The sequence below is a fragment of the Gigantopelta aegis genome, chromosome 4 (assembly GCF_016097555.1).
Source record: "Gigantopelta aegis isolate Gae_Host chromosome 4, Gae_host_genome, whole genome shotgun sequence".
Taxonomy (NCBI): Eukaryota; Metazoa; Mollusca; class Gastropoda; order Neomphalida; family Peltospiridae; genus Gigantopelta; species Gigantopelta aegis.
In genome coordinates, this window is record NC_054702.1 from 67,145,560 (window position 1) to 67,163,079 (window position 17,520).

Genomic DNA, 17,520 nt, shown 5'->3' on the forward strand with positions numbered 1-17,520 from the left:
GTGATACCCATTTTAAAATAAAATCTGAAATATCTCTACAATATATAAATAAAGGTAATTTTTGAGCATTTCCGATCAAATCCAGTGTATTTTGTAAAAATTATTTTATGCAATATAAAAATTAAAAAATCGGAAATCAGATAAAAAGCTAAAAAATTCACATCCCTGAATTCATTTACATACTGGAACAAATGTTTAAAATGAAAGTTAAATAATTTTGTTTCAAATTTGAGTATTTTAAGATTTGTCATAAAAAAAACTGCTTTAAAAGTAACTTGAGATAAGTATATAAAACAAACAGAAATATGAACTTACAATTTCGGAGACCTTCACTACTTTGTTCTCAGTGAAGGCAAAGAGTTGTAAAACAGACTGTGTATTGCTGCCCAACACTATCAGGTCACTGTTCTTCTGGAAGTAGAAAACATACTATTAGCATTATCTACACAAAGTTAAAGTTTGGTTTGTTTAACCACCAGAGTACACTGATTTATTAATCATTGGCTATTGGATGTCAAACTTTTGATAATAAAGTTTAAAGCTAAAATTTAAAACAATTTATTTTTGCTACAGTGATGACAAGGTTGGTCGCAGATAAAAGTGGTATAATGAATTTACCTACTTTGAATAATTTCTCATAATGGGTTGTGAGAGCTTATGTAGCACTTGCTATTTGGTTATGACATCACAGTTTACGCTGGGCTATGACCTAATACTTTCTGTTTATGACATCATACTTGTTTGAATGTTTTCAAACAAAACAATTACATGTAAATAAATAACTTAAGCAGCTTAAAATGTCAGGTAGAGGGAAAGTGATAAAACGGAAGGCTGGAGGACCAGTGTCCATGAGACAAAAGGAGGCGGGCAAGCAGGCAAGCAGGCAAAAAGGGTGTCCGAATCGATACTGAATTTAAATGAGTCTTCTGTTGATGTGGGCAATGCTGCAGGTCCAAGTATCATGGTACAGGAAGATAACATTTTTAGGCCAAAAAAAACCATTTGAGATAATTCCATTAGACGGTGATGCAATATGATTACAGGTCCCAAATAATTTGAAGCAAAAAATTTGGGGTTATGAATATATTAATTTAGCATTACTTCTAAAAGGTAATGTTGAGTTAAATCAATTTGTGACATCAAAAATTATAATAAATAAACAAGGAGAATTGAAAAACACCGCAGTCTTGTAAAGATAAAATTATGACAATTGAAAATTGGACTGATGCATTTCTTGTTTATATGTCATTTATTTGACAAAATATCCCGAAAAATTGCAAGAGATGTTACAATATATGCAAATGATTAGAAATTGGATGTCAAACATTTGATAATTAGATAATCTTAGAGAGGAAACCTGCTAGTTTTCCCCATTAGTTGCAAGATATTTTATATGCACCATCCCACAGACAGAATAGTATATACCACTGCATTTGATATACCAGCCGTGGCGTACTGACTAGAATGAGAAAAGAGTCCAATAGGCCCACCAACGGGGATTGATCCCAAACTGACCATGCATCATGCGAGTGCTATACCACTAGGCTATGTCACACCTCAGCAGCATTATCTACCTTCAAGTATAAATGAATCTCTATAATTAATTAAAACCGTAAACAGTATGTAAAAATGTTTTTGTGACCTTTTTTCAAAATGTTCTGAAAATGGCAGAAGTATATACAGTTAGTGGACAACTTTACAATTCAATTCAAAATGATGCTATTACTAGAAGGAAAAGGAAGGAAGGAAGCAATATTTTATTTGACAACGCACTCAACTACTACAAGGATAAAGATAATAGGTTTGTAAGAAACTACTGTATCAGCTACTTCATGTTTACAAATGTTTATTTTTGTAGTGGCGGTTGGTCTGGGATCTATCCCCATTGGTTGACCTATTGGGCTATTTCTCGATCCAGCCACAGCACCATGACTGATATATCAAAGGCTATAAGTATTTGCTATCAGGTCTGTGGGATGGTGTGTGATGTTTCTCGAACTACTGACAGATGTGGATAATATTGTGTATTATTTCTGATCACATTGGTTACCTCATGTGACAGTATGTCAGGTGCGAGAAGCCCACTGATAGAGGTAGAGGAAATTTTCTCTGGATCTTGAAGATTTCCCCGAAACTTCATGGCTATCAGCTGAGATGTATCATGCAATATGGCCTGAAAGACATGATAAAATAGCCTTGAATTACAAATCATATCAATGATAACAGTATAATAATAATAATAATAATAATAAATTCTTTATTTAGTAAGGGTAACACAGTTAGCAAAAGCTACAAAAAAGTCTAGTCACAAAAGTCTGGTCAATTCAAACATAATTGTTAAAAGTTCAGGAAATTTAGATTTATTATCAAAGATGTCATATACATGTATTTATATCTATTGTTAAAAGTGCTATAAATTTATCTTTAGTCTATTAATGCTATTAATGCAAAAAATGTTTTGTGAAATAGTGGGTTTTTTCAATTGCTGTACAAATGATGAAAAAACTGAACTTTGCAAAATGTTTTTTTTTTAAAGTTTGCCTGTATTAAAAGTTAAATGTTATAATTAAAAATTCTTATGTAATTAATACTGTCACTTTCAGATATCATTAAACCCTTCAGATTAAGTAGAACTTCTACAGATATTAATTGATTATAAAAGTTAAAAGCTGGGATTTACAATGGAAGGTGGTGAATGTGTGTGTGTGATTGCACTAATGCATGATGTAAGGGAAAGTATAAGAAAAATTTATATAGAATTGTAGGTTATTTTTTGTGAATTTATTGATGTATAACAGTCACAATTTGTATAAAATCACTTAGTGAATCGATTTTATAAATTTGTCACTGTTATACATCAATAAATTAAAAAAACAAAGCGAGTGATTCTTATAATCAGACCTGTCAACCCTCCCGGATTCCGCGGAAGACTCCCGGTATTTGATCAAGTCTCCCGCAGGAAAAACGTTTCTCCCGGGAAATCGTTATTTTCTAAGCATAAAAAAATTCAAGCTACCGTGGCTGTGTATTGACATTCAGTGTTGCCATATATAAAACTATCCAATTTAGTCCTAATAACACCTCTGACTCGTAAAATGTCTTCCCACTGGATTACATAATGCAAAGTTCTATGGCTGGAAGTACTAGAGTAGACAGCAAACGCATGCATCAATACACACGATGTCAAAATCACATGTCAAAGGAAGACGGCAGAAAGACCAATTAGCTGTATAAACAATACTTGTATCAATTAGATTTGTAGGTTTGTGCAGTAAAATGTTAGTAACAAGAGTACACTTCAAGGGATTATTTTCCTACGATTAATAAATCTTGTGTTTGACATAATGTTACTCACGGAAATAGGTAAAATTCCGGTATATTTCACACGATGTCAGTAATGAGCTTTGACGTATGATTAGTAGAAATGATTAGTGGAAATACAATTTTTATTGCATGGTTATGGTGACTTTAAATAAGTACCACACCACTGTACCTTATTGTAGTAAAAACCGAATATTAATTTATAAGATTTAGGCCTATATAAATTTGTCTTGGGTCTACTTTTCACGAAACACAAATAACGATGATGCAACCTGTAAGTGTAATACCGTAAATGTACTAATTAATGTTTAAATTTGTTAGTGTTAAGATTTTTGGATAAAAGAGTTATTTTTAAAAATATGTATTAAATTATAATAATATTTTTAAATAATTAAAACAAAATTTAATATATATATAATTAAAAAAAAAATTTTTAATGGCAATAACTAAGGTTGACAAGTATACATGACATTATGTAGTGTTCATATAACTTATTGTAGTACTTTTTAAAAAGTTGTGTTAAATCGTGTGCAGTTAAAAAATCTCCTGTTTTTTGACAAAATCTCCTGCTTTTTCAACACACACCTCCTGCTTTCTCTTGACTAAAGGTTGGCAGGTCTGCTTATAATTAGAAACAACACAGCTTATTTAAGTAAAAGTACAACAAAAAAGTTTCTGAAGTACTTTCCATGACCTGTTTTACGTAATGACGTCCCATTTGATGTAATGACGTCATCTTCGAAGGTTTATCGAAGGTTAACATTAGTTTTTTAAGCAACTTCATCCAATCGGAATAGAGTAAATCCTATAATGGTACCTTAGGGTTTGTTGGCAAGTTGAGTAAACTGTCTTTGACCGATGAGCTCTTCTTGGACACCGGCTGAATAACATCACTTTCACTTCTCAACAAGGTTTTGTTCTTACTTGAACTCACAACATCTGAATTAAAAACATACCTATTATTTCATTTCATTATACAGAGACTACAACACTGTTTAAATCATGTCTTCATTTTTATTTAACAATTATTGTTTGACAACAAATAAAATGTAAATAGGTCCAAAAATCTTGTCACTGTGGTGAAATATGTTTTGTTAAATACCCAAAACATATATATATTTTTTTTAAACATCTACTGGACATCACACATTTGGTAATTCTAACACTCAGTTTTTAGAGGAAACCCGCTACATTTTTCCATTAGCAGCAAGCATCTTTTATATGCACTTTCTCACAGACAAGACAGCACATACCAGTCATGGGTTCACTTAAGGGGTTCGATCATATGACCATAGCACTTAGGCAAGCACTCTTAATAAATGAGCTGGATCCTGTACCCTTATTAAACCATGAATAATAAATACATTCAAGAAACATAATTTATTTTAAAGTGTCATTAACAACATGCATTTTGAAAGTACTTCTAAAAGCAATACATGTCCCCTACCGAGCCCAATAAATTTTTGTATCTCTCAAGTTCAAGGGCTATAACTCTGTTAAAAATAAGTAAATCTCCATGAAAGTAAAACCTGATCTGTAACAGCTAAATACAAAATTTCAGCTGAATATCTCAAGAAAAAAAACAGTCCGGAAAACACATTTTTATATCTTCTACGTTCATAGGCCTTAACTCTTATCAAAAATGGATAAATTGCTTTGCAAGTCAAACTTGATCTGTTACAGTAACTGATAAAGCTATTTATTGTCCACATGGTTCAACATAACCGAGTTAATAAAAATCATACGTAGCACACGTGTAGCAACAAGTGTAATGACATAATTTCGTTGCCTCCTTCTAGCTGTGGTTGAAACATTTTGAGTGTCTTTGTTATTCATAAAAAATAACAATGATAATATGGATAATAAAGAAATTATTACACTTGCGTGTGAGTCGTACTGATTTTACGAAACTCGTGTCAGGATTCATGTATTACACTCACTCTCGCTCGGGCAATATAAACATCTTGACACTCATTTCGTAAAATCAGTACAGCACACAAGCTCATTTAATAATCTCTATCTACAAAATTTACCTCAATATCTTGAGGCATTGCGAAACAAAGTCCAGAAAACCATATGTAAAACAGACGTACAGGTTGAAAGAATGAATGAGTGAGTGAGTGAGTGAGTGAGTGAATGAATGGTCTAACGACACCCCAACACAAACATATATCAGCTATTGCGTGTACAGAAGGAAGGAAACAAAACCTATAGTCCCCTCCGGTTTAACTCTTTGGGGCCGAATCCCGACTCACGTCGTGATGTTAATTTGCGCGAAATGTCGAGTCCCGCCTGTATGCGTGGTTTACAAGCAGTAGCTATTATCGAATGCCGACTGGAGGCGTGACCGACTATACATGTAAAACGAGACGTCATTGGCTAATATAATTAGAAGTTTTCATTATCAGCTTGTAGAAGATTAATCCAGTGACCAATAAAAAGTAGTCTTACAGCTGGGTTTGTTCATGCACCTCGTGGCTTTGCTTGGCTTTGTTCGGCTTTGAAATTTTTTTTAACAAAATGGACGACGACGTATTTCTCAATTCTGATGATGATAGTATTTCGGAATTTGACGGTTTCACGAACGATGACGTACTCGATTTAAATAACAGTAATTCGGATGTAGACTTAAGTAGCGATAGTGATGACATACCATTGTCACATTTTCGAAATAGACGGAATATCGGTAGGACTCTTATACTGGCCTGTTGTGCTGGGTAAAAAACGGACATGTAAACAATGCAGTACACAAGGCATTCGACGTGAGCCAGCCACAGGCTGTGAACAGTGCAATGTGAACCTGTGTGTTGGATGTTTCAAGCAATACCACAAAGCCAGATTTCCAGCATTGTTTCAGTGAAAAACCCCAAAATCAATCAGAACTTCCTGACAATTACCAGTAACGTTTATTAAAACTTTTGTTTATTTCTGTTATTTATAGACAATTAAACTACTTTTTTACAATTACATCATATAAAATAATATATGTTCTTCATTAATTGCACATAATTAAATAGTTCACAAAATTTGATGCAGATTTGTTTATTGATTAAGTTAAGAGCTATTTTTGCTGCAGTGCATGAAATCTGTGTTTATGCTTTAGGGCACCAGCAGGTAAACACTGCCTAGAGCTGGAATTAAAAATGGCCGCCAGGCCTCAAAGAGTTAACCAGTATGGGACTAATAATAGCATACCTGGCACAAGAAATGTATCTGGGTCTTTACAGAGTGCCTCAAGGGGCAGCTCAGTAGCACACACCATTACATCGCTTGAAACAGGGCACAGGGATATCACACTGCCATCAACTCTGCAAAAGAAAGAAAGAAAAATAATTAATATTTTGAAATCAGTATCCTAATAAAACAAAGAAATCCCTACTTATTTTTATTAAACCACCACCTACTCTCCCCCTCCTCCCCATCAAAAAAATAAAACCAAACCCACCCACATACCCCAAGATATGTTTTGTATTTAACTTTTTTCTTTTCGAACACTTTTAAGAATACCCACTGGGGGGGGGGGGGGGGGGGGGAGAAGTCAGATACAAACATATGTTTCATAAATAAATATTGTTGATATTACTATTATTACAACTTACTGTGGGATTTTCCACACGGCTGGTGTGAATTCATTGATTGAAGTGTCAATGTTAGACCAGGTATATATCTGCAATGAATTGGAAAAAACTGAAATAAGTACAACATTTACAAACATTTCTTACTCACCAGTTGGTGAGAACATCGTTTGTTATTTCTGGTAACATACACTCATAACAAATACATATATATATGTGTGTGATAACAATTTAAAGACATATGACTGGCTGCTCCTAGGTGATGACTACGTCATTATTGCCATATCACCCAATGAAAAAAAGCACAGTGAAAATTGATTACTCTGTGATGTATAAGATAACATGAGACTGATTACACTATGACATATAAGTTAATTATACAAGCAGTAGGGCCGTAAATATGTTTTAGTTGGAAAAGACGTTTAAATTTATTTTTGAAGATGTGTAAAAAATAAAATACTACATTCGTGTCCATTAGATACCATTTTATCTTACAACTCATTTAAAAATGTATCCATGCTTTATCTTGTGAAGATACATTTTTAAAACAACTTAAGATAAATGTTATCTGATGGACATGAATGTAGTATTCCCTATTTAAAACATTTAAGTCATACTTATGTAAATTACAGTAATTAAAAATATCCCTTGATATGATTTCATTTTTGATAGTTTTGCATTAACCTAAACAATGAGTTGGTATCCCACATATAAATGTGTAACAAATAACAGGCCTACTCATGGGCATACTACTGACAGTAGCGGAGATTAATCTACCATATATTGATATGCATTAACCACATTTTGAAGTCTAGAAATACTGTCCTGAAGAAAAGAGTCAGCTTATACACCGAGGCAACAGATAAGTGCATAAAATCCTGATAAAAAACACTCCCAACTGTGACTTCCATTAAGTAGCCCAGTGAAGAGACTTGAAATTGGGTAGAATATAAGTATTAATAAATTATTGCAAATAATGGAAGTTACTGTATGGTCACGGTGTAGGACTTGCTCCATTGCTAGCTAGGATGTTGTTGTGTTTTTAGGCTTTATGTTGTACTGTTGGGAACATTTTATTTTTTATATACATTTGTATAATTTTAAAACAAGAATAAAGTAAGTCTGAGGTCATCTCTCTACCACCATAGCCACCGCCACCCACTTCACATACCCACATCTCTGATGGCCCTGATTAATTACAAATCCAAACTGAACAATATTCTATATAGCTGTGTATTAGCCGACTCCTTGTATAAGCTGATCCTCTTAGTTTGACCCTAAAGATCCAGTACAAAATCATCTTTTGTCCATTTCTATGTTGTATTGATTTCTGCTTTTCTTTTTCATTATTTATTATTTTCATTAAGTATTACAGACATGTTAATCAGTAATCGTAATCGCAATGTTAACATCTTACAAAAATAATTTAGCACCTGTAAATCATAAGAGGAAAATAAACAATTCAAGATGTAACAATACATCACTGCACACAAGTAATTAAATTATTCACTGGACAGCAGAAAATAAACTCATTAAGGCATGTTTAATCACTGTTCTCCACACACACACACACATGCACACACACATGCACACACACACACACATACACACACACACACATGCACACACACACACATGCACACACACACACACACAAAATGAAAGATTATGTGGTCCCGGTGACTGTTGTTCACTGTCAAATCGTATCGTCAAGTGGACAATTGTGGGATTAATTATTGTCATGAAATTCATGTTATGTTGTTTAGTCAGTAATCTAAATAATAAGCATAATTTTTGTCGGTCATTATTTTACAATTTGATGTAAATATAATAATTTTTTAAAGAGAAAAACACTGTTTTGTATATTTAATTTGCTATAATATGGAAGACTGGTTCTGTCAAAGGTGGCAGATGGTTGGAAAGAACAAGTTTTCACCATTGAAATGATAATAAAACAAGTTTTAAAAATGTATTTTTCATCAAACCTATGCATTCAAGAACAAAAAGGTACATAATCTTAACTTTTGAGATTTTATTATTTTCTTCTGTAATTGTATCCATTTTAAGAATATTTAACAAACAAACAATGTTTTCTATGACTTTTTGATAAATTATTCATTATTAACAGTGACTCAACTAATTCATTATGCACCTATGTATGTATGTCCATAACCACAGCTGTCGAATGTATTTTCATACTGGATGTCACGCTAGTCTAGCTTCATGTCAAACATGGTTAGATACAGGGATATAAGCTTAATACCACTGGCATTTTTCTTCAATCATTCATGCCTAATAATCTGATAATCATAATCCTGTTACACATTACTGAAAATAAACAAACTCTTAAATAACTCACAGCTAATACACTGAGAGGTACTACCGGGTAGTATTGTGTATACTGCAGTCATTCACTGAAAGGTGCAGGTACCTGTAGAATATTATTTACAATGGTACCCCCATCCCGGAGTTGCCCACTGGCGACGTCAGAGGTCAACTCTTGGATAGGCGTGCCTGAACCTACTTTCGGATATGGGCATGTTAAAAGAGTTCCCATACTCATTTACAATGGTAAAGCCGTGAATTCTTTTACAGAGTAGTTGCTGGATGGGGGGGGGGAGGGTCAGTAATAATAAAATAATATAGTTTGGGGGCACTGATCAACAGTTCTCATCCAAAACCCTCCACAAACAAAATGTAGATCACTTGACCAAAAATATAAGTGGAGATCCAATAACCCATGGGGAATGGGAAAAAACCAGGTCCAATAACCCATTATACTTCAGATGAGCACTCCACTACATAGATGCATACATTTATAAGTACATCGTATTCCACATGTAGAAGATTATGGGGACCATGCTCAGGGGGAGGGGAGATGGTCACTTGAGGTACCAGGTGTAATCTGGTTTAGACAGGTTTCACAGTAATTATAAAAAAAAACTGTGTAATGATCAAACATTATGATCAATATACTATTGTGAAGAAAAAAAAATGTCCTACAGTGTTTAGCCTTATAGTTTAGTTTTTTTTTCTGTTCAAGTACCTCCTCTACGTGTCACAAGAAAGTATAAATGGAAGAAAGAAAGAAAGAAAAAGATGAATGCGACAAACAGGAATGAATGGGATGTAGAAGATCTCGTCCAACTCACCAACAGAATGGTTCCTGTACAGACCACCAGCCTTGATCCATCTTCAGACCACGAGCCACATGAAAACTTGCCACTGAAACAATTTGCAAAACAGTACAGACCAGTGATGATAACAGTTCTGAGATCATAATTAATGCACCAGTGTACCAAAAGCACAAAACATTAGCACAATTTGCAAAGCAGTAGACACATGTGCAAAACAGTACAGACTAGTACTCAAAACAGTACAGACAAGTGTTCAAAACAGTACAGACACATGTGCAAAACAGTACAGACAAGTGTTCAAAACAGTACAGACAAGTGTTCAAAACAGTACAGACAAGTGTTCAAAACAGTACAGACAAGTGTTCAAAACAGTACAGACCAGTGTTCAAAAAAGTACAGACACATGTGCAAATCAGTACAGACTAGTGCTCAAAACAGTACAGACAAGTGTTCAAAACAATAAAGATGAGTGCTCAAAACAGTAAAGTTTAGTTCTTAAAACAGTAAAGTTAAGTGCTCAAAACAATACAGCCTAGTGCTCAAAACAGTAAAAACAAGTGCTCAAAACAATGCAGACAAGTGCTCAAAACAATAAAGATGAGTTCTCAAAATAGTAAAGTTGAATGCTCAAAACAGTAAAGTTGAGTGCCCAAAACAATCCAGAATAGTGCTCAAAACAGTAACGTTGAGTGCTCAAAACAATACAGAATAGTGCTCAAAACAGTAAAGATGAGTGCTCAAAACAGTAAAGACGAGTGCTCAAACATAATGCATCAGTTTTAAGATTCTGATATATCTTCAGCTGGGAACATTTCGTTTTCGAAATTTTAATTCTAAAGTGACAATTGACATTTCTGGTCAATTGAAAATTGATTAGCAACTACTGTTTAATATTTTAAAATTGTGTAACACTCCCTTAAACTTGCATTGTGAACTGCGACGCGATACTGACAAAATGTTCCCTTTTCTGGTTTCAATATTATCATTTATATAATAGATATATTCCTCATCAACAAACTTTAAGAATTACATGTATCTTTCATTACCGTGACAACTGAAATGCATTGTAAATTGGAATCCACTGAATTATTAATTTATTCCCAAAGAAATAACATTTTATAAAAAGTGCCATTAACTTAACACATGGTAGCTGCGGAACTCACCTCTCAAGTTGTGGAAATGCATAACTACTCTTGTTCTGAGTGTGATTGAAATAAAAACTACACTGCTGCCGGCTCAACAAACACAGGATCTCTCTCCCAGGGTTCCATAATATGCCTTAAAACATAAAGTTTATACATGTATATTCAACCTTGTTACAGATCAACACTTTGTATATACAACCATCTTTCTAAATAGCTAGGGCATTCATTATGTCTCTCCAGTGCCTAACAAATATATGTGACAGTTCATGGAATACACTCTTTAAAAAAATAAAAGGGAAAAAAGAAAAAGAAAAAAGCCCAACGTCAACAAAACCCACACATGTATTTTTATATCAACATGTATGTACTGATAAACACTACATTACATTTACCTGTAGTAGGAACACAAAAATACTTGTATTATTTATTATTAAAAATCTTCAGTTATTTGAAATTACAGTGAATCCTGTCTAAACCAGACCCTGAACCATCCGGAATGCTATGAAAAGTTTGATGGTGTCCCGATTTTACAAAATTCTAAAATGCGACCCTCTAAACACTGGATTTTCTCTAAATTGTTTAAATATTAGGTCCCCGGAGTAATCCGGTTTAGACAGGTTTCACTGTATTATAATTGTTTAAATATTAGGTCCCCGGAGTAATCTGGTTTAGACAGGTTTCACTGTATTATAATTGTTTAACGAATCAAAAACATTATTAAAAAAATTAATTGTCATTTATATTTAGTAGGTTTCTTATCTACTTTAATTACAACCTTGAGGAATGGGCTGAACATTGATCTTGCGAACTTGTTTGAATCCAAGCTTCGGACCATTTCCACTAACTCGCCACACCGACACATTTCTCTGGTGAACCACACACAGGTAGCAGGTATCTCGTTCAATATCAGCACTCCAGTGAACGGTGTGAACATAGCTGCAGTAAAAAGTATTTAAACAATGAACAATCATGCAACATAAACATGACAGGACAACACATACCATGGCCTTGGATATACCAGTCTTAGAACAATGGTTGAGACAGGGAACCAATTACATGTACATAATGTAGGTGAGCACTCTACTGAGTGTAAAATTAAATAAAACCCCAGCTAGACAGGACAGCACATACCATGGCCATTGATATACCAGTCATAGAACACTAGTTGAGATGGGCAACCAATTAGGGAATAGGTCCACTTAGGCGAGCACTCTACTGACTGAACCTACAGTTAAATAAAACCCAGTTAAACATTTCTGTCCATCCCCATTTAGATTTATATACATGTTCATGATACGTTATCAAAGATTTTTCACCAAACAGAAAATTTAAAATTCACAAACAACTACAACATATGTATTAAAAAAAAAATTAGTTACACTCATCTACAATCAAACTGACATTTCAGTATCAATTCAGTTGTCAATAGCAACACGAACAGCAGCTGAGACAAACACATAAATTGGCAAAGCTATCACAAATATTCATGTTGATGGAATGTTAAATGGTTGGATGCATATTTATTTGCACCCAACATAACGACACTGTATAAAACTGTTATCTATTTAAAAGGGGTCCATTTACAAAAGCGATAAACCTATTTCAACACAATAACAATGTCTAACTTAAAAATCCAGTTTTTATGAAAGCCACCAGTATTATAAACGATAATGTTATCAGCAGAGGGTAGAATATATTGCCATAACATTAAATGTTTGAGTACTGGTATGCATGACCCAAGCAACTGTTAAAAAGAATCTTGGGACACTTTTTTGTTATCACTGGTGAAGAAATGTCTTAATGCACTTGTCTCAGTGTTGTGGTGTTAGTCTGGTTACAGGAAAAAAAAATTCAAGGATACATGTATAAGGTTTATGTATAAGTTATATATGTGCAGGTATAGAAACTGTACTGTCCAAAATTTGACCATATAAAGAGAACATCAGATCCATGTACTAATACCAGGTCCTAAAATAATGATTACAAGTCTAGGAATATAAAGAAAGAAATGTTTTATTTAACGACGCACTCAACACATTTTATTTACGGTTATATGGCATCAGACATATGGTTACGGACCACACAGATTTTGAGAGGAAACCCGCTGTAGCCACTACATGGGCTACTCTTTCCAATTAGCAGCACGGGATCTTTTATTTGCACTTCCCACAGGCAGGATAGCACAAACCATGGCCTTTGTTGAACCAGTTATGGATCACTGGTCGGTGCAAGTGAGCATTGCGGAGCACTCACTCAGGGTTTGGAGTCGGTATCTGGATTAAAAATCCCATGCCTCGACTGGGATCCGAACCCAGTACCTACCAGCCTGTAGACCGATGGCCTAATCACGATGCCACCGAGGCTGGTCTAGGAATATAAAACCAATTAGATTATAAAACAGGGCTTGTAGGTAGAGAGCATCACTGACAGCACTTTTTTGTGCCGTTGGTAAAGCTCCTCAACGATGGTAAATGTATACACCTGGTGTACATTATCTGTCAGTATTTAACATTTGCACATTTGAAATATGTCTAAATACAGCAAAATAACCTTTCAGTCCTGTTTATTTGTTGCAAATGTCACTTTTTAACAATTTGCCATGGGTGACAAATTCTTAAGTTCGAGCCCTGTAATATATATTAATTTTTTATTTTTTAAATCACTATTTTATTACAGGTATTCAGGTATTTTAGATCATGATTTCATATTACATGTATGCTTTGAAGAAAAATATGTTGATTAAAAAATTGTACCACATGTATTTACGAAAAAATTGATTTCAAGTGAAATTACGGTAAGATATGCTATATATATATTGTATACGAAGCTAAAACAAGGGTTCAATGAGTGACTGTCATCAACCTTATTTACATGAAATGTACACGAATGCAGACAGAAAGCTGTCATCACTTCAGAAAATTATGCAGGCTGCAGGGTTAATTCAGAAAAAATGTACTGTAACACGAACAGAACAAAACAGTAAACAAATGGCACTGCAAACTTAAAAAATAAAATAAAAACGTAAATTAACATTAAAAAATCTTTCGAGGGTGGCCTTACATGTGAAGTAACATTTAATGTAATTCCTTATGTATAAATTAAATTGAAAAGGCAATTTATTGCACATTGATAATTCAATATACATGTATATTATATGGCAATATGTTTTGCTGAGTTATCTGGAATTTGTTCTACACAAGGGTTGGTATATATGGCTCAGTCGGTTGAGTGCTCGCTTGGAGTAGCTTGCATCACAGCTTTGAACCACCTCTGTGGATCCATTCAATTGACTGGGGTTTTCTCGTTCTAACCAATGCACCACAACTGTTCAAAGGCCATGGCATGTGCTTTCCTGTCTACCAATGGAAACATTTAGTGGGTTTCCTCTGATGACTACGAGTCAGAACTACTATATGTTTGACATCCAATAGCCGTTGATGAATTAATCAATGTGATCTAGTGGTGTCGTTAAACAAAACAAAGTTTTTCATATGTATAAAATTTAAAAGGAAATTTACTGCACTTTTGACAATTCAATGTGTATTGTATAGCGACATGTTTTACTGTGTTATCTGGTATTTGTTGTACACCACTACTTCAGAACTAGCAATGTTCAAGCATTCTTTGTGTGCATGAGAATCGAGTATCTCACTCCACACTGTGTACACACCTACTGTATAATGAATGGCTCAACATCCGATATGTAATCAACCAAGATACTCATCAAATATGTAGATGAAGTGTCTGCCTACATCTCCACAAAATCAGTCAATGAATAGGGTTTCAAACGTAGCATATACACCACTGCCCGACCAGATTACAGGTACCTGTACGTCAGGGCCCGAACTTTAACATTTCTTTAAAAAAGCTTGTTTTGTTTAACGACATAACTAGAGTACATTGATTTATTAATCATCGGCTATTGGATATCAAACATATGGTAATTTTGACATAGTCATAGAGAAGAAACTGCTACATTTTTTCATTAGAAGCAAGGGATCTTTATATGCACCATCTCACAGATAGGATAGCACATACCATGGCCTTTGATATACCAACCTAGCTATCAGTCAGTCAGTCAGTCAGTCTGTCTGTCTGTTAAACATCATTTTAACATTTTAATGTAGCAATAAAGATAATAACACATGTAGGCCTAATAAATGTTTTCTAATGTACTTGAATTTGTTGCAGACAAACTGAAGACACCAATGCAAAATGAAATAGCCAGCTAAGCAGGGTAAACAAAGGACAGCTTGGAAAAATGTGTTGGAATTTTTTTTTTTTTTAGGGTACATGTAAATGTTGCATCCCATCGCAGGTTCATCTTCCAAGACTTGACAGTGTAATTAGTTGGATGTTGTGTGTGTGACAGACAAATATTTAACCACTGCCTGTCACAACACACACACAATTACAGGTGACCCTCGACAGGTTGTGGAATACTTTATAATGCACACCTCTAATAACTAGAGAATATTTACTGGTAACAGATTGATATTAATTTACGAATACATATATTCATGCAGAATGGAACCTGCTCATACAGTCATTTCTATTATGTGGCCACCTGTGTTAAGAGACCATCGTAACATTCCCAAGTTATCCAATATGCTATAAACTGACATAGATGTATTTATAATAATCAGATACACTTATTTTAAGATATACAGAGAAATATAATCAGTATGACACATGTGTGTTATAACGATTCCACATGCATTTTGATGGTTTGTGAATAATAAATGAACTGCATTTGATGGGACCTATTTCTAGAGTGGGACTTTGTTTTGTTAAACGATACTACTAGAGCACACTGATTTATTAATCATCGGCTACTGGATGTCAAAATTACTGGGTATGGTAGTTCTGACACAGTCTTAGACAGGAAACCTGCTACATTTTTCCATTAGTAGCAAGCCAAGGGATCTTTTATAGACTTGATAGCACATACTATGGCCTTTGAACAAGAAATAGCCCAATGAGCTCACCAATGGGGATCAATCCTAGACTGACTGCACATCAGGTGAGTGCTTTACGGTATTACCTCTGGACCGTACCGCACCGCCCTTGTTGGTAAGTAGACTAAATAAGACAGAAAGTAATATTAAATGCATCTTATTTTCTATTTAGCTTTTAAATTTTATTGTTTAATACATTTTTGTGTATTTTGACTGGCATAATTCATTAGAGGTGTGCGACTTTGCTTCCACACCTTAATTTTAATTCAGGAAGGTTTTTTTAATTGTCCATCTCAAATATAGCGAGAACATGCCTTCCATTGGTTATTTGAATAGCAGCTGGTTTAACCCCAGCCGGCCCCAGTATCTTGATACATTTTCATTTCAACTTATTTTCATGCTTATATCCAATTAAGGTTCAAGCACGCTGTCCTGGACACATACCTTGGCTATCTAGGCTGTCTGTCCAGTTGTTAGTGGTTAGTGAGAGAGAAGAGTGTGTAGTGGCCGTACCATTGAGTTGTTAAAACTCACTCTAGGTGGGAACCGGTACCGGACTGCGAACCCTGTACCTACCAGCCTTAATTCTGATGGCTTTACCATGACACCACCGAGCAGGAACCATACATGTACATCCGTGAGTTATTATTATTACTGTTAGTTGGGATCATTTATATTTATGTTTATGCTATTCAGAATGTTTGTTTTTTTGTCAGTGTACATCCTATACTCAACTTTTTACCTGTAGAATGCTAATCACTCACCTGGAGCTTGAGGTGAGTGATTTATTACTTGTCTCATGATTTCAAACGTGAAGGACTGATAATATATAGGAAGTCTTTCCTAAGGGTGCAATGTTACAAAGGCAATCCTAACCTCATATTGTGTAGATCACAGACAAGACAGTCAGTTTTGTAAGTTTAATGATGTGTTTGTTTTAAAACAGGTTGTTTGTAACGAGTGGATAGTTACATAGTAAAGAAATTATCGCACCTGTGCGACGATGATATAAAAATAATGAAACTTGTCTAAGACTTGTGTTATACCTCTCGCTTTAGCTCAGGAAATAAGATTTGGAAATGTTATCGAGGACCCTCTCCACAATACATACAATATACATGTAGGTATTATCTTAAATGAGAGCAGAATGGAATATCCCACAGAATATTAATTATGACAAAAATGTAATTTAATACATGTATGTACATTACACTACTATGTTGTTGTTTTTATTGTTTAATGCAGCACACATTTTAGTTAGAACTATAATATAAAAATGAAAAGGTCTTATAAAAATAGTGATAAACCACTTTATCCTGTAGATAACTTACATAATATCTATATCATAAACCCATTTGATATTTTACTGTATTAACCTGGTTGA

The 17,520-nt window shown here is 34.2% G+C and overlaps 1 protein-coding gene across 1 annotated transcript in view; it reads right to left on the reverse strand.

Moving 5' to 3' along the window:
• The window catches only part of LOC121370970 (WD repeat and coiled-coil-containing protein-like), a 45,534-nt gene that overhangs the window by 9,635 nt on the left and 18,379 nt on the right, over positions 1 to 17,520 (reverse strand). The window contains 8 exon segments of the mRNA XM_041496538.1: positions 316 to 411; positions 2,051 to 2,173; positions 4,139 to 4,260; positions 6,517 to 6,629; positions 6,921 to 6,988; positions 10,049 to 10,121; positions 11,197 to 11,311; positions 11,954 to 12,114. Coding sequence (XP_041352472.1) covers positions 316 to 411; positions 2,051 to 2,173; positions 4,139 to 4,260; positions 6,517 to 6,629; positions 6,921 to 6,988; positions 10,049 to 10,121; positions 11,197 to 11,311; positions 11,954 to 12,114 — 871 coding nt within the window.